We start from the raw sequence: 17,657 nt of genomic DNA, 5'->3' as shown, positions 1-17,657 counted from the left end.
TACAACCATTTTATCCAGCACGGGGCAAGGCACGAGTTGAGCAATTGGGCAAGGCTGCTTTTCCTCTCTGCAAAGTATCTCCTCTTCCAGCTTGAAGCCCTCCTGCTGGGATTCTCCTTCCTCTATTTGTACCGTTTCACAGCAACTACCTAGATTTAAAGTTTGGATTTCTTGGCAGTGGGAGTCAGGATCAGAAAAGGTCAGCCAGCAATCATGTACTTCGATCTGCAAACAGGGTGGTGTTTGAACTCAAACAACTTTGTGTTGTCATTTCTGATTTGAGGACCAGGTATGAAAAGTAGTGGTTACCAAGTCCAGTGCTGTGCATGGGGCCTGGAACAGAAGTAAAGAAAGAAGAAGGGGCTGCTCTGAAAAAGGCAGCTTGGCTGAGGAATCATAAAAGGCCAACAGGATTTTATTGAAATTGAAAATACAAAAAGGTCAGATTGTCTCCCACCCTCTCAACATCCTTCCCATCACAATGAAGTATCAATATGCACAGTGACAGCTCCAGCCCAGCTATGAGTCTGCTGGCCCCAGTTGTGTCCTCCAGCACCCCACAGATGAACCCATCTAAAAGCCATGCCTATTCCTGGTATCTCAGCTTTGAGCAGAGGTCCACTTAGCCTCTTCCTTGACAAGAGGCAGATATCAGAGAGTATGCTGACCTAAAGGTCTCTGAAGAATGCTCCAAACTGTGGCTGCTGCACGTTTAAGCTGAATCCTAATAATACAGTGACTCCCAAGCTGTGGGGTGAGTATGGCTACCAGCACACCACAGTGTGCTACACAGGTGGGAACTCAGGTTACTACAGGACATGTTCCTGTCACCCTATTGCTGTTGGTGCCCTATCAATGAGATTTCACAGATTCCTGCTCCAAAACAAAGCAACCTAAACTTTCATTGCTAACCACAGTGGGCAGAAGCAAGAGAGCAGCAAGTGCATTTCCCTGCATCCTTCAAAGCCGCAGCATTTCAGGCTGCCAGCATAAGCTGTAATTTGTTTCTCATGCTGCACTTAAGGTTCTCCACGACAAGCAAGAGACACTTAATGGCTGAGTAGTGGGTTGGGTGCTGCTGAGGCAGAGCTAAATCCACCTCCATCCCAGCCCAATAATAGAGCTGAATGCACAATACCTCCTGTCACAACTGGACCTCTGCACAGGAACAACTGCCTCCACAACTGCCAGCAACAGGAGGCACAAATGTTAGGTATGGTGGGGTTTTTTTGCAAGATGTAGAATGTCTGCCTAGAATTGCATTAAGACTGTCACCCTCCAATCTTTACTCTTGCATCAAGGCAGCTCTGACCTGCTGGCAGTGTACCTGCATATTTTTTGGAAGTCTTACACAGTAATATTTAAGTACTAACTGGCAGCAGTGACTTAAAAAATGTGTCCAGTAAAAGCTGTTAGTCTAGCCATGAAAAACTTTGTATCCCATTTGTAACCAGACACATTCTCTGCCCTCTGAAAGCAGGCTCCAGGGAAGGTGAGGATTAGCCTCAGTGCACATTTCTCAAGGCAGTATGTTTGCTCAGCTTCTAGCATGCAGAATTAAAGGTGTGTTCTTCTCATAGCACAAGGCCTTCTGCTGTTCAAGGCATTCACTTTCTCCCTCATGCAATTGGGCAGCATGGAGGTGGCAAAAGGTGCCTGTTCCAACTGTTTCTGTGATGCTGGCCAGCTGCTGAGTGCACTAGTCAGGGCTGGTGACTGCACAGGGCATTGGCCACCGACTACATTGAGCTGACATACTTAGGAGAAGGCAAAATATCTCTGGAAAGGGTATCCTATTCATCGCCAGCCCATCTGGTAAAAAGTAGAGCAGCTCTTTTACCCCAAAGTCACAGCTGCAGCACTCTGTTGCCTCTGTTGTGCAAAGCCTGCTGCCTCCCCATGGGGCAGCTGTGGCAGCACCAACAGGAACAGTCTGAGCACCACTGGAGAGGCAGCGTGGCAGGAATGGCCGCTGGCAGCAATGTTTAGTCAGCGATCTGGGAAGCAAACTTCAGCTTCCTTTTCTTCTCTCTAAGGCTTCTCCTGCTGCATCAGGAAAAGATTTGGAAGCCCATTACCTATTCTCCATCTTCTGCATCTGCAGGCTGAGTGACGTGAAGCTGGCCAGGAGGTCTGTAACCTCATCCACCTGACAAAAGAATACAGATGGCCGTCAGGGAAGGGAATGCAGCTGTGCAGCCACCCACCACCACAGAGAAATCCCCCCAGAGCAGGGACCACCCTTGAACTAGAACTGCCAGTAATGCTCATGCTGAGCTTACACTGGGACAGGATCCCTTTGGTGCCAACAATCATGCAGAAGGGCTGCTATCCTCATGATCAAACAAGCCCTAATCTAAGCAATGAGAGTTTCTTCCTATTCTTCAGGAGGTGATGCTTGACCTCCACTTGTGATTTAGCCAGTCTTTAAAATACAAGCATCTTGCTACATTACTCAAAACTCAACAACGATATCAGGGCTGTTTCTTCTAAGCCTATTTCTAAGGGCAGGTCTTTTGTAGGAAAAAAACCCCCAGGCCCTGCAACCCTGTGTGGCTGTGCTGATCTGGCCTCAGACTGACTGTGCCCTCAGCCCATCTGATCCTCAGCTTCCCTGCTGAGCTGCTAGGCACAATGATGCTTTCTGCATTTTGAATTTTTACCTAAAGGAGTACCATGAGTCATCAAGCTGCAAACCTGACCCAATGTGATCAATAACCATGTCTTCAATGTCCCATTGCTCAGGCAGTTGCCTTCTCCTAAATGCAGGAGTCCCAGCGCAAGGAGGTGAGTCAGAGTAGCTCAGTGCTGCCTACCTGCTCCTTTGTGCTAGTCATCTGTAGCCTGGAGCAGAGGTCATCCAGCTGCTCCTTTTGCTCATGCCTCCCCAGACGGTCCAGGTATTCCCGCAGCATCTGGATAATCTGAAACAAACAAATAGAAGAAGCGAACATCAGAGAGCTACACCAGGCTGGCATGTTTTTACAGGAAAAATTTAAATTGCCAAGCACACAGCCTTGATGCTGCAGCACATGACAAAGTACATGACCCCTAGAGACAAACACAGGCAAAGCAACTGCATAGCACTAATGGCAGCATCAGAGTCCAGTGAGTCACCAGAGGCGTTCACCAGCCACACAGGGACTAGCTGTGATCCTTGTGCCTGACTTAAGAACAGGGAAGAGAGATAAGCCCAGCTGAAGCAGCATATGGTCTAGCCTTAAAAGCACCAAGCTTTTCTTTATGGCTAGTTAGCTTCCTTCACTGTGAGGAGCAGGGACTTCCTATTCCAGCAGGATCCACTTGTGCACAGAGGATAAAAATCCTCGTGGCTATGTGGCTCCCGAAGTGACACCCATGGCCCATACATTTGCAGCTCCAGGAGTGCTTTCCTATTCCATGCCTCCACATAATGGAGCAGAGTAAACTGTGCTAGGAATACAGAGCATGTGTATGCCACAGCTACAGCCTCGTGCTGTGGTCCCTCTCCTACCACAAGGCATCTCTCTGACATCATGGCTGAAGAAAAGAGAATGCTCCATACAGCCCAAGAATTCAGACACTCAATACATCCTTGGCCTACCAGAGCCAAGGGAGGCCCTGGAAAAAATTAGAGTAGAGGCTAGGAAAAAGGAAAGTCTCTGAAAATGGAAGGATAAGTCAAAGTCTTCCCAGAGCAGTTAAGAGCCTACAGACAGGTATTTAAGTAAAGGGTGCAGAAGGCTGCCAGGGACTTCACCACCATACCAGAACGTGGACGGTTTATTTTACCTGTTTCACTTCAAGGCGTACGGCCTCCAGGCTGTGGGAGAGTCCTTCCTGCAGGATATTTAGCTTTGATTTAGCGAGGTGCAGTGGGGTTCTGCCAGCTCGATCCAAGGCATCAACTCTGGCCCCTGTAAGATGCATGAGCAAGGACAGTGAGGTCTATCATCACGATTTGGTGTCCCTGGGAAGTATCAACAGGGCAGGGCAGGAAGGGGACAGGCTGTAATTGTTATAGAGGAAATGTTACCTCCGCGCAGCAGCGTGGTGATGACAGGAACGTGGTTTGTGCAGGCAGCTGGGGAGGGAAAACACAGGACACACAACTCAGAGGTACAGACAAAAATGACTTTCTGCTCAAGAGCAGGGCTTGCTGCTTCCCAAAGGGCTTCTTTGCCACGGGAAAGAGCAGCAGCCCAAATGCTAAGGTAATCTCATACTCAAGCCTGAGTACTTTCTCTGGAACAGATCTTGCACTCCTTGGGGCTGGCAGAGGAAGGGAAATCAATTTTCTCAAACCTTTTCTCTGACCCTAAATATTTGTGAGGAGTAAATCTAAGCAAGTATAAAGAGTCCCTCCTAGATCCTTAAATCCGGGGATGTATTCTATGAGGCACAGGCAAAAGGGAGGTGGAGGGGAAAGGAACAATAAGGTGGTATTCACCTCACCTCTCTGCATGCACACTCATCTGTGTGCCACTTACCCAAGTGTAAAGGAGTGTTGCCCAGCCCATCTCTCTGGTTTGGGTCAGCCCCGTGGTCCAGAAGCAGTTGGACTAGAAACAAGGAAACACAGCCACATCAGTCTCTTCCCTTTGCCCCACAGGTCAGGCACAAATGAGCCATAGGTCCACGTGGCAGCCACCAGGCTGCCTAACAGGTGCTTCTGTTCAGCTCATCAGCTTCCTTACTGAGACATGGACAGGGGTTTGCACAGCAATGCTGAAGGACCCAGCACAAAGCCAGGCAGTGCCAATGGTCCTGGGCTCCCTGAAGCAAAGAACTTGGAGGAAGGACACCCTTCCCTCTGCACCAGTACAGCCCTAGAAATGGGAGGTCCTGCTCTTCCCTCCAGCAGGCAGACATGGCAAGCCCTGGGCTAGAGTTCTGCTGGCAACTTTAACACAAAAGGAACAGAAAACAGCAACCTCTGACAAGTGCTGAATCAAAATAAAGAGCACTCTTCAAAACCCCTGCCACAGTGAAGCTGGAGGACACATGTCCCTCTCCCCACTCACCGATGTGATCGTTGCCATTGCAGGAAGCAAAGTGCAGGGCTGTCCGGCCTTTGTCATCCGCAGCACACGGGTCAGCTCCATCCTCCAAGAGTTGCTGCACTGACAGCACCAAGGAGAAGAAAGCAGGTAAGCACCTGATCAGAGAGGGTAATGCTGTCTGCTCCTCTGGGGGTAGATACACATGCTGTCAACTTGAAGCAGCTCCTGCCAGCATCCTAGCTCAGCAGAACCAGCCTAAGCAGCATAACCTCCACCCTCTGATTCAGCCTTCAACACCTTCCAAATGTTGCCATAAAAGAAGCCAACAGCTCTGACTGCTAAGGATCCACCTAGACAAATTTGCAAGCTCCAAGGATAATCAGCAGCAAATACCCACAGAAGAATATAAAAGGTTTGGAAGGATGTGGGGCTAACTTTTAGTTTTAGTCAGCTGCATCTCAGGCATTTCTGTACTCATTAAAGCCTATGGTATGTGTTAGTGCTGGAAAATGGGAGTGTGTGGTAATGAGTGTGTGTTACAAGTATAAATTGAGTTTGTCTGTATGAAAATTCATTTCCTGTAAGAGTGTTGAAGTAACTGTATGTTTACTGGGAATTTTATGGTATTTGGCGTGTAGTAAAGGTTTGTTTTTCAGTAATGTAAATTGTTCAAGCTAGGATTGTTTGCTCAGAGCTCTCCCTTTGGTGTTAGCACAGCAGCTGCTACCGTTTTAATTATTGGAATGGTATTTGTGTGCACAGAGCGCTCTCTACTGTCCGTTTCAGTGCTTGCTGAAATTTAAATTTACTAAGCTTTTCTTCTCGAACCCGGGAAGAGGGGGAATGCCCAAATGCTCACCTTTAGGCTGTATTTTGCAATATTGTGAAGAGTTTCAAAGCAATTCTTTGACTCAGAAACAGTCAACAGAACATTGTACCCCCTGGTGGGCACATTATTTATTAGATAATCAAGAAAAATGGCCAGTTTGTGGTAGTTTACACCAAAATTATATTTACAATTGTTATTTTACCAAAATAAAGAGAAATGGAATGAGATACCATACCTAGTACCTCAAACAGTGATGAGACAAGTAGCCAAAGATAAACACAGAGAAACACATGGGAGAGCAGAAGCTATTATAGGTAACTTGAAGCATCAAGAAATTAGTGTAAAAATGACAAGAATCATCAAAAGTGTAGTCAGTAAATGTAAAATATGTTTGCAAAACAATCCAAAGTCCTACAAAAAACCTCCTTTAGAGACTACAAAAAGAGGAAACTGTCCTGGAGTTAATAGGCAAATTGATTTTTCTGAGTTACCTGGACAAGAGGGATATTGATACCTATTGGCTTTAGCTGACACATTTTCTGGATAGCCTGAGGCTTTTCCCTGTTGCACCAGCAAAGTAAGAGAAGTTACCAAGATATTATTAAAAGAAATAATGCCCCAATTTGGAATTTCATTGGGAATGAATGATCTATCATATCTTATAACAAGACACAAACAAAATTTTTGCATTTTAATGTCTTAAGTTTTGCTAGATACTCAATGATTTAAGTGGGAGTAATTTTAAAGGACAATTAAGATCACTTCCAAAGGGGGAATTTTTGGAAATGACAGAACTTTAAAATAATTTTAGTTAAAGGTTTTAATTGCCTTTTAAATTAATTGTTTAGTCATAAACAATATCTATTTATTAATTATAAATAGCGTGTTATTCTTATATTACTCTTATCCAGCATCTTGCAAAGTTCTCATAAGTTACTTTTGTAGAAACACAGCTTGGGGAAACTAGTGAAACTTCAAGTTTTGATAAACTAACTCTGATGTGCTTCAATGAACAAAACGTGGGAGAGAAAAGAACATAGCAAAGCAGTTGGGACAGTGCAGTGCTGATTTAGCTCCAGGCAGAGGAAAAGCAAACACCATAAACCAGATGCAGTGAAAAAGTGAACACTATAACCAACCCCACTCTCCTCAAAGAACAAACCCAGGCTTCAAAAAAGCATTTTCTAGATCTGAAGCATCTAAAGCACCCTGTCCACAAGCTATCTGCACCCGCTTCCTCCTCTCCCAAAGTGGAGTCCTTGATTTACTGCCCTTCCAAGAAAAGGTCCTACGTGGGACTGACAGAAGCCTTACCTGTGTCCAAATCATTGCTGTTGGCAGCTTCACGCAGCCTTTTCAGAGCTATGGAGGAGAGAAAGCAATTACTAAAAAGCACAGAGGAAAAAGACACGTTTCCCTAGCGAAACATCCCATCCTGGTGTTCCGAGACCAGGTGCGAGGCCACATCACGCTGCTGCTGGCTCAGTGCAGAGAAGGGGAAGGAGGAGATTAAGACTCCAGGTAAGGATCGTTCTCCTCCCAAAGCCGGTCACAAGCCCGCCCACTCCCGCCGGGCACCCTCCCCTGGCAGGACCGGGGATATCTTCCCAAGCCGCCCGCCGAACAGATCCGTCCTCCCTCCCGCTGCCCCGTGCGGAGCCGGCCGAAGGGAGGGCGGTTCCGGAGCAGGACAGCGGCTGCCCGCCGCCCGCCGCTCACCGTGCGCTTCCTTGCCCGTAGGCCCCAGCCGGCGGTGGAGGCGGGCGGCCCTGCGCAGGCGGCGGGCCGGGATCTTGCCCGTGGGCTCCTCCCGCTGCCACAGGACGTGCAGGTAGCCGAGGGACCCGTCCGTCCCCAGGGACGGCAGCGCGACGCGCGGCTCTAGGTCTAGCTCCGGCTCCGGCCCCTGTCCCGGTCCCGGTCCCGGTTTCGGTTCCAGCCCCGCGCCGGGCGCCGCGTCAGCCCCACCGCCAGCCTCCATCCCGTCACGGCCCGGGCAGGGGGCAGGGGCGGGGCGTCACCATAGCAACAGGGCGGCCGCGGCCTCTCGACCAATGGGTGGCTACACAAGCCTTGTATGCAGCCAATAGGAAGGGAGCGGGTAGGAGAGACGCGGGGCGGGAAGTGGAGGCTGGGACTGGAGAGCCTGACGGGCAGGTGTGTTCTCCAATCAGATAGAGGACGGGGCCATAGCTCGCCTATGACGGCTCAGCGGGATGAAGACAGGCAGTTGCTTTAGCCAATAGAAAGGCTCAGCAGCCGCTGTCCCCGCCCCTCCCTGTGGCCGCGCCGGGCCGGGCCCGCGTTTCCGCCCGGAGCCCTTTCCGTGCCGCGCCGCCGCCATGGCCTACCCGGGGGAGGACTACGACAACGAGGTGCGGGCGGGAATCCTGCGGGGCTCGGGAATCCTGCGGGGCTCGGGAATCCTGCGGGGCTCGGGAATCCTGGGGGGCTCGGGAATCCTGCGGGGCTCGGGAATCCTGCGGGGCTCGGGAATCCTGCGGGGCTCGGGAATCCTGCGGGGCTCGGGAATCCTGGGGGGCGCGGGGGTCGTGTCCGGGCTGTTCGCGGGGTCTCACTGCCGCCCTCTCCCCACAGGCCGCCTACGACCCGTACGCGTACTCCAACGACTATGACATGCACACGGGTGAGTGTGAGGGCCCCGCGGGCGCCCCGGGCCTGCTTGCGCCCGGCTGGGGCTGAGCGGCTGCCTCACTGCGCCTCCTTGTTCGCAGGAGACCCCAAGCAAGACCTGGCCTACGAGCGCCAGTACGAGCAGCAGACCTACCAGGTGATCCCCGAAGTGATCAAGAACTTCATCCAGTATTTTCACAAGACGGTGTCAGATCTCATTGACCAGAAGGTGTACGAGCTCCAGGCCAGCCGTGTTTCCAGTGATGTTATTGACCAGAAAGTGTACGAGATCCAGGATATTTATGAGAACAGGTACAATACTATCCTTCCAGCAAATAGAAATTACTGTTTAAACTGTGATGCCCTTAAAAGAAAAGGCTGATTACTACCAGTGCTGTTCCAAACTTGGGCTTTCTCTAAAACAGGTTTGGTTTGGTTGCTGGGGAAAAATAAACCCTAGGTATTTTCAGCCCATTAGGCTAACATAAGTATAGGTGAGTTGTAACCTGTCTGAAGGAAAGCACCAGCCCTGGCCTAACAGGTGGGGAGGCAAAAAGGAGGCAGTGGTGCTAGTCAGGCAGTTTTCAGAAAGCTGTGAGTTGTAACTTGTGTGTCTCTTCCCAACAGCCACTTCCACTCCTGCTATGGTTAGCTGTGTCACCTTACCATAAAGGGAATGTGAAGTGACATACAGGGCTGTTTTGTGCCCGAGGAATAAACTGAAGTCTAACTGCTTAATTTGTAATTCTCATTCTTTGCTTCAACACTGGACTTACTGCCAGGGGTTGGTGGTGCTGCTCAGCTTTCACCAAGTCCAAGACCTCTCTGTTGTCATCTCTGACTCTAGCACTGTCATACTGAGTGAGAAGTGGCTTCTCATACCACATGTGTGTCTGTCTTTCAGCTGGACAAAACTAACAGAAAGGTTTTTTAAGAACACTCCGTGGCCAGAGGCAGAGGCCATTGCTCCTCAAGTTGGAAATGGTGAGTCTTCCACTTTTTCTTTGGTTGTCAGAGAGAGAAGGAGCAGAATTCCTTCTGATCCTGAGTTAGCAGATCACAGTGTTGCTGCTGCCTGAGTCAGTCACCTCTGTTCACTCTGGCAGCTCCTTCAGCAGATGCCTGTCACTAAGTCAGACTTGAGCAAAGAGTCTTTTTGTGCCTCCCTTTATTGTTGTGGCAGGAGGCTAATAGGCCTTGTGGCTTGCTAATGTCCCCTTCTGCCATGTTTTCCAGATGCTGTATTCCTGATCCTGTACAAGGAGCTGTACTACAGGCACATCTATGCCAAAGTCAGCGTGAGTGTTGGTCTTGTGTCTCCTTGTGGGTTGCATGCCAGCTTCTCTGTGCCAGCAAACCTGCCAAATCTTGCTGCCACTACAGTATCAGTGGTCCCCTGGTCTTTGCAAGACAGGATTGGATGGATTCATGGGCTATAAGTCACGTTGGTTTTAGGGAAGCTTAAAATTGTTGCCTTTTGTTAATTTAGTAAGCATTCACTGATTGTTGAAAAGCAAGAAAGACTTGAATGTCTGTCTGAGGCTTGTTAGCTGTCTCTTCCAGCTTGGTGGTGATGAGTGTGCAGGTTTCCCTGGTAGCCCAGATGAATCAGGAGACTGGATCTGAGTTTTCAGGAGGCTGTTTGTTGCTAACATCAAATGTAATGCTTAGTGAGTTAGAGAAGAAGGGGGTGTTGGAAGGTAACTGAATTTTCCCTTTTATTGCTTTTGTGTGTTTCTTTGTGACTCTTCTTCAAATGAGCAGGTGGGTGAGAAGGGGTGTCACAAGATGAAGCTGCATTATTTGTGATTAAAATACTCACATGGGATCAGTGCCCTTTGTGAAGAGGGAAACATGGATACCATGAAGGATGGAAAAGAAGGAAATGAAAGGAATAATGCTCTGTGAAACAGAACAAACCTTTTGTTTGTTTGTTTTTTAAAGCTGCTTTGAAATCAGTGGGAAAACCATAGTACTTGGTTCTTAAAGGAAAAAATCAGAATGGATGCATGACTTATGGGGTCACTAAGTAATAACTGTAGTTTTACTGTGGACCAGAGGGTGGAGAAATGGGCACTTGTAAAAGGCTGCTGTGTTAATTCAAGCCAGACTTTAACAAGAGAAACTGGTTTCTCAAGCTGTGCTGTTAGTGATTCTCAGACTCAGTGTCTCCAGCTGAAACAAGAACCAGTAGGTCAGAGTGTTTAGAAATGCTGTCCAGAAACAGAACTGTGCATTTATTTATTAAGGCCTCTCATGAGTAGAGAAGGAAAGAAAGCTGGTGAAGGTAACAGGAAGTTTTTAAGTGTGAACAGCAGAGGGGAACAGGGAAGGTTAATGCAGAATATTCACAGGAAGTTTGACTGCTCCATCATCCTGGGAGAAGCTACCTGGACAGGAAAAGTCATCCCTGTTCTGTGGGACAGTAGTGCTACAGTTTTGGGTTTTCTGGGTGATTCTGGTGGGTGTCCTGGTTGAATACTGGCTCTAGCACTCCTGAACTAGACCCTCTACTATTGTGACTGTCCTTCTTATGCTGTTGCCCATGAACTCCCTGCTGCCCTGCTTGAAATGAAGCAGACTGTGCTGACTTCTCTTTGCAGGGGGGGCCCACACTGGAGCAGAGATTTGAGTCCTATTACAACTACTGCAATCTCTTCAACTACATCCTCAGTGAGTTGCTGCAGTTCATTTCTGGTTTGTCTGTTTTGGAGAGAGAGATTGGATGGAAGAGCAGTTTATATCCATGAATTTAAAACCACAAAAAACAGAAGTAGTTTCCAGTGCTTTCTGAAATACTGTAAAAAATAAAACGTACTTAGACGTAAAACATGCCTTGCTGAGAACTGCTTCACCTATCTTTATTAAAAAGTAAAATGAAGCTGTAAGCTAGAGAAAACTTGCAGTGTTTCACAACTGTTTACTGTTGTTAACTCCTCTTGGAACAAATATTAGTGTTTGTGACTCCCTGCCAAGCCTCATGTGGAGATTGGATCAGTTAGGATAAACCCCTACAGTCTGTGTGCAGCTTCTGAGAGTTGATGCTGCTGAGCAGTCACACTCTAGAGATTAACCCTGTGCATGTTCACAGTCTTTGAAAATGAAGGAAGCTGAGGTAATCAAAGCTACATACCACAGCCCTAGTGGAAGCTACATTCATCTGCTGCTGCATCTCCCGTTTCTTACATTCTTTAATTTGTCTATTCCTCCAGTTCTCAAAATCTTCTTGCTCAAGGTATTAATCCTCTTATCTATTCTCCTGCAGATGCTGATGGCCCTGCTCCTCTGGAACTGCCCAACCAGTGGCTCTGGGATATCATTGATGAATTCATATACCAGGTATGTGACTATAAAACTGGATCATTTTGGGGTGGCCTTGCCTTTATTAGTTGTATACATTTTCCATCTCTTCCCTTGCTGTGATTTCCATAGCAAGGGTACCATCACAGGTTGAAGATCTTTGGTGATCACTGTTACTCTTGTGTTGCCAGGTAGATGAAGTAGTTGTAAATGTACAGATTTTTGAGTTACAGGGTGCTCTTTGGGGAATCCTGAACTTTTGTGTCTATTTCTGTTTCAGAACAAAAGATCTGTCTTTCTTAGTCAGTAGGGCCTTTATGCTTGCACTGAGAGATTGATGACCTGATTTGAAATAAGCTATGGTCTGAGATCTTGACATTAAGAAATATTTTTCCACTTACTGTTCTGAGTGCAGCAGTACAGATCTCAAATGCTGTTGTTTTTCTCTCCATAGAGAATATATTCCTTTCTCTGTAACTTTTTATTATAGAGCTGCCTGGAATTCCTCAAGTGTTGTCTCGTCAGACTTGAGAACAAAAAAGGATGTATAAACACAGAGAAAAAAGATGTGTGTATGCAAGCACATCTTATAATTTGGTCATTCTCTTTTCTGCCTGTTCAAGACAGCAAATTTGTATTCAGTTGCCCATCCTAATTGTTTAACAGATCCATTTCTGTTTCGATCTGTCTCCTGGCCTTTTCCTTCTGTATAATTTTTTTTATGTGCTTTAAAGTTGGTTTAATATGCTATCTTGATTTCCGTGTGATCTCACATGAAACTTTTTTTTCCATGCAACTTGTAGTTTATTGTGATGCATTTGTGTCAGCAAGTTGTAAGCTTAATGCACTTAGCTGAGCCTCTCCAAACAAACTGCTTATCATTGAGTCTCTGCTTTTTCCTGTAGTTCCAGTCCTTCAGCCAGTACCGCTGTAAAACAGCCAAAAAGTCTGAAGAGGAAATTGATTTCCTTCGTTCCAACCCCAAGATCTGGAATGTCCACAGTGTCCTTAATGTGCTGCACTCTCTGGTGGACAAATCCAACATCAACCGACAGCTGGAGGTCTATACAAGTGGAGGTGAGCTTTGGGTGGTGCAGAGCAGCTCTGGTGTCTCTGCTGCCTTGCTTTGATTTGACCCAACTTGGTTAACTTTGGGAGCTGGATCAAACCCATAATCCATGGATGGATTGGCTGGGAACAGGTTCTGTTGGCCTTAGATGAGAAGTGCCAGTGATTGCATTTCAGGCCTTGCTCCCTTTGCTCTTACATGTAAAAGTATTGAAAGGGAAACTTGTTTCCTTGTAGGATGGCACTGTGGTTCCTTTTTTCCCTAGGTGACCCTGAAAGTGTGGCTGGTGAATATGGGCGCCACTCCCTCTACAAGATGCTGGGCTATTTCAGCCTGGTTGGGCTGCTGCGTCTGCACTCTCTGCTGGGAGATTACTACCAAGCCATCAAGGTGCTGGAGAACATCGAGCTCAACAAGAAGGTAATACAACATGTTTTAACTCTTCTTTTGCAGTCTTCCAAATGCCTCTGCTCAAACATGCTGGTGAAAAATTGCTATGCTGAATCTTCCAGCTGAGGAATTGTTTGTATCTGCTGTAGTTGTCGGGATTTTGTAGTTGAGCACAGCTGAAGCTTTGGCATTCAGTCAAGCCATATGATAATGCCTGATGGCTGTTGCAGCACAATTGCCCAGTTTTTTAGGAGGTTTGCTGTGTTGTGCAAGGCAGTGTTGTTACAGAGAATACTGCTGGAACTGCAAGTGGTAGTGCAGTGGTAACTACCTGAAACATAACATTCTTCGTCAGTGACTTTCTGGTATTTTTGACTTCTGTTCTCACCATGCCCACTCACACCCTGGGTGTTTCTGCCTTCGAATTTGGTGCTGCTGGTGGCTAATAAAAGTCCAGCTGCAATGGGCTTGGACTGAGGCTTGGCACAGATCTACATATGTGCTGTCTGGCACAGGATGTGGAATGAAATAGGGGGAAAGGGAACTGAGCAGAGCAATGTGAGGCACGGTGCAAGAGTTCTCTGCTTGCAGGAAACTGAAACTGGAAAACATAGGAAATGGGATGATCTAATAAAACAGTGAGGAAGCTGCTGCAGGGATGGGTGGGAGGTGAAGTATCCTGAATTAACCCTCACCTTTCTGTATTTGGGATGGGAGGGAAAGCAGAGGTGGTTGGATTCTGGATAACAAGCAGTTTGGATTGTTGTCTCCCCTCTAACACAGCATGTTATTCTTTCCTTCCTTCTCAGAGCATGTACTCTCGGGTGCCTGAGTGCCAGGTGACCACCTATTACTATGTGGGCTTTGCATACCTTATGATGCGGCGGTACCAGGATGCCATACGAGTCTTTGCCAACATCCTCCTCTACATCCAGAGGACCAAGAGCATGTTTCAGAGGACAACCTACAAGTATGAGATGGTAAGAGGTAGAATAGACTAGACTTCCCAAAAGCAAAGCTGCTGTCTTCTTTCCTGTCCCTCCTCTATCACCTGATAGCTGACGTCTAATAGTGCAGCTTTATTTTCCTAGATTTTGCCGGTGGTGGTGATTGGGGATCCTCTGAACTCCTTTGCCATGTGTGCCGATATTTTCTCTTAGCTATTTTAATAGTTATTTTGAGAATTCCCCATACTGTTGTCTCAGTCCATCTGCACTCTCCCTCTAGGCAGGGCTGTTAGTGAGTATCAGCTGCTAATGATACTCTTGTTCATGCTCCTTCATGTTCAGTTGTGTTCCTAGTCCAGTCCTGCACTTCAGGTTGCTGCCATTGGCAGATATATTTCCATTATCTGATAATCATTCACAGACATGGCTGTAGCAAAGCTTCTTTCTCTTTCCACCTAAGCTGTCTTACCTCCTGGTGTTTTACCTGCTGTCTGCTTTTTATATTTTTTTAGCCCTGCATAAAAAGAGTGTCAGTGGATGAAGAGTGATGGAATATCACAGGCAGCTTTGGCAGTCAGTGTACCTAGAAAACAATTATGATTAATTTCTAATTCTTTGTTTAGCCAAATCCTGTAGTCTGAATTCCACAGCACTTCAAAAACTTGGTGTATCTGTTTCAACCACACAGCTGTCCATTTCATCGCACACTCAGATATATCTTCATTCTCAGTCTTTTCTTCAGTGACCTCCCTGATAACTGTCTCTTGCCAGGAGACATTGTTAAACTCTATGCCTTCCCTTCTCTGCATATTCTTGTACCAAAACAGTCAAATGCACTTCTGTGCATGGCTCTGGATGCATTCACTCTGCACCTTCCTCTGGAGCCATCTTTTTTATTTATAGGAGCCTTCATACATCATTCATCCATCTGCTTTGCCCAGAGGCACTGCTTCTTTGCGCTCTCCCCCTTGAGCATTAGGACCATCAGTGCTCTCTGTAAAGGATCCTCCTGTGCAAAACACAGCTCCCTTGAGCCCCCTAAAGCCTGAGCACACTGTGGAGCTGACAGGTCTCCTCTCTGTCTCAGATCAACAAGCAGAATGAGCAGATGCACGCGCTGCTGGCCATCGCCCTCACCATGTACCCCATGCGCATCGACGAGAGCATCCACCTGCAGCTGCGCGAGAAGTACGGCGACAAGATGCTGCGCATGCAGAAGGGCGACGCGCAGGTCTATGAGGAGCTCTTCAGTTACGCTTGCCCCAAGTTCCTCTCCCCCGTGGTGCCCAATTATGACAATGTGCACCCCAACTACCACAAGGAGCCCTTCCTGCAGCAGCTCAAGGTCTTTGCTGATGAGGTTCAGCAGCAGGCCCAGCTCTCCACCATCCGTAGCTTCCTCAAGCTCTACACCACCATGCCCGTGGCGAAGCTGGCTGGCTTCTTAGACCTCACTGAGCAGGAGTTCCGTATCCAGCTGCTCGTCTTCAAGCACAAGATGAAGAACCTGGTATGGACCAGTGGCATATCTGCCCTGGATGGAGAGTTCCAGTCTGCCTCTGAGGTTGACTTCTATATTGACAAGGTTGGTGTCTGCCCCTTGCTGGCTGGGAAATTCTTTCACCCAAGAAATTCTGAAACTGGCAGCACCTAGTTTTGCTCCATTCTGTGGGAAGCATTCCTACTTCCTTTGCCCTGTATAGGGCTTGGCTGCCCACAATGAAGGTATAGCCCTGCATAAAAAGAGTGCCAGTGGATGAATAGTGATGGAATATCACAGACATCTTTGGCAATCAGTGTATCTAGAAAACAAACACTTCCCCAGGAGAGAAGGAACTGTTTGTCAGTGGTTTGGGAGGTGCTAAAAGTGCTGCAGGGAAGACAAAAATAGACAATGGGTAAGAATGTGGGAAGTGAATACAGCATTAACTGGGGACACTTCCCAGGCAAAGGTATAGGGAAGGAGCCCATGGAGAGCTGAATAGTTGCTGCATGACTAGCACAGGTCAGATATGTGTGATGCTGAACCATGGCTGGGGTGAAGCCCCTTAGGTTCATCATTGTGTTTGGCAGTTCTTGTCTCCCTGCTAGCACCATCCTTTTCCTAATCTCATGCTATTCTTTTCCCAGGACATGATCCATATTGCAGACACAAAGGTTGCTCGACGCTATGGGGACTTCTTCATCCGCCAGATCCACAAGTTTGAGGAGGTGAGGCCTGGGTGGGTGAGCAGTGTAGCTCTGCAGGAAGCATGGGGCAAGCACTGTGCTGTGCAGACCCTTGAGAGTCCACACTTGTGAGACAGCTGTGTAATTCCATGCTGGACTGAGTCCTGGCTCTGCAAGGCACTGGGCAAAGGCAGGTGTTCTAAGCAGCAGCTGCTGGCCTTTGAAGAATGGCATGTTTTTTGTGAGAAGTGCTCATTTGAGCCACAGTGGAAAAGGAGGAGAGTTTTACTGTCCAGGGATGCTGGCTCCATTGTCGCTAGATAAATGTGGGGTTCCTATCAGTGACACAACCAAAATTGTATCTCTAACTTCATAACTATGGCTCTAGAAAATGGTCTCAAAGATTTCTGGCTTCAGCATTGCACTTGGCCAGGAGATGACATTCTGTCACTGCTCCACTCTCCCCCAACAGAGGTTGTTCCGCACTGGAAACTCAGGAGGCAAAATTCTGAGATCTGGGGACTTAATACAGGGTTGTGATACCACTGTTACAAGTTTGCATCCTCTCTTCTTCCCATATCTTCTTCTGCTATCTTGGAGGGGAGAGAGTTCTACATATTTCCCTTCTACTTGACACACTGCACTTGCTGGACAGCTCTCTTTGTCAGTGAGTTGGAGAGGAAGGAGTTAAGAGGAATTGGATAGAGTCTGCTGAGGGGATTTCAGATCACTGTGTATTCAAATCACTGTATTTTTCTGACCTTTGCTTTCTCTAATTCCAGCTGAACCGAACCCTGAAGAAGATGGGCCAGAGACCTTAATGTGGACGTAGTGCAGGCCTGGGCAGAGAAGTGGGTGGGAGAGATTATTCTCTGTGTAGAGGGAGGGGAGCTCAGGGTTCTGGCATTTCTGGAATCTCCTGTGACTCTGAAGGTTTTTTGTATTTAAATATGCAGACTTATTTGGCTCCAACTATGCTGCGAAGGATGAGACATCGAATAAATTAGTGGAATTTTCCTGATGAGCATTTGTACTCTTGTATTTTTCCTCTGTGGAAGAATATAACTGCATCTGGAGACATGGGCAGCTGCTGTTGCTTTGTGCTCTTGTTGGTCCATGTTGCTGCAGGTAATAATAGGAAGCAGATTTCTTTAGGTGCTTTGTACATTCAGTGTGCATAGCAAGCAGGGAAGGCTGCAGAACTGATTAACAGGAACAAAATGAGCTATTCCACAGTGTCTTCACAGGATGTGGAAAGAGGTACAAGCTAATATTATTATTTTTTAGCTTTTTAGTAACTATTCCTATTTATGCGTTGAATAGACCTGAGTTGTAGT

At 47.3% G+C, this 17,657-nt stretch overlaps 2 protein-coding genes across 2 annotated transcripts; one reads left to right on the top strand and one right to left on the bottom strand.

The window, feature by feature from the left end:
* Positions 1–397: 397 nt before the first annotated feature.
* On the bottom strand, positions 398–7,826 carry ANKRD54 (ankyrin repeat domain 54). The gene is made up of 8 exons (XM_085048799.1): positions 7,531–7,826; positions 7,126–7,173; positions 5,004–5,102; positions 4,470–4,541; positions 4,016–4,063; positions 3,772–3,896; positions 2,817–2,924; positions 398–2,149 (listed from the first exon to the last, which is right to left on the bottom strand). The coding sequence occupies exons 1-8, from the start codon at positions 7,790–7,792 to the stop codon at positions 2,075–2,077; spliced, it is 837 nt and encodes a 278-aa protein (XP_084904925.1). The 5' UTR covers positions 7,793–7,826; the 3' UTR covers positions 398–2,074.
* A 259-nt stretch (positions 7,827–8,085) lies between these two features.
* Positions 8,086–17,341, top strand: EIF3L (eukaryotic translation initiation factor 3 subunit L). The gene is made up of 13 exons (XM_085048798.1): positions 8,086–8,186; positions 8,410–8,458; positions 8,547–8,757; positions 9,350–9,429; positions 9,682–9,743; positions 11,049–11,118; positions 11,711–11,784; positions 12,651–12,822; positions 13,080–13,234; positions 14,014–14,184; positions 15,239–15,736; positions 16,282–16,362; positions 17,103–17,341. The coding sequence occupies exons 1-13, from the start codon at positions 8,154–8,156 to the stop codon at positions 17,139–17,141; spliced, it is 1,695 nt and encodes a 564-aa protein (XP_084904924.1). The 5' UTR covers positions 8,086–8,153; the 3' UTR covers positions 17,142–17,341.
* Positions 17,342–17,657: the final 316 nt, after the last annotated feature.

This window comes from Lichenostomus cassidix, chromosome 1Aa, assembly GCF_008360975.1.
Source record: "Lichenostomus cassidix isolate B80296 chromosome 1Aa, HeHo_3.0, whole genome shotgun sequence".
Classification (NCBI taxonomy): Eukaryota; Metazoa; Chordata; class Aves; order Passeriformes; family Meliphagidae; genus Lichenostomus; species Lichenostomus cassidix.
The sequence above is the reverse complement of the archived record's forward strand: the minus strand, read 5'-3'. Positions and strand labels throughout refer to the sequence as shown.

Coding starts and splice junctions, on each gene's coding strand:
- ANKRD54 (XM_085048799.1), bottom strand. CDS start 7,792: ATGGAGGCTGGCGGTGGGGCTGACGCGGCGCCCGGCGCGGGGCTGGAA. Junction 4,064..4,469: donor CAACACTCCTTTACACTTGG/GTAAGTGGCACA, acceptor TTCCCTCCCCAG/CTGCCTGCACAAACCACGTT. Junction 3,897..4,015: donor CACCACGCTGCTGCGCGGAG/GTAACATTTCCT, acceptor TGCATCTTACAG/GGGCCAGAGTTGATGCCTTG.
- EIF3L (XM_085048798.1), top strand. CDS start 8,154: ATGGCCTACCCGGGGGAGGACTACGACAACGAG. Junction 13,235..14,013: donor ACATCGAGCTCAACAAGAAG/GTAATACAACAT, acceptor CTTCCTTCTCAG/AGCATGTACTCTCGGGTGCC. Junction 15,737..16,281: donor TTGACTTCTATATTGACAAG/GTTGGTGTCTGC, acceptor TTCTTTTCCCAG/GACATGATCCATATTGCAGA.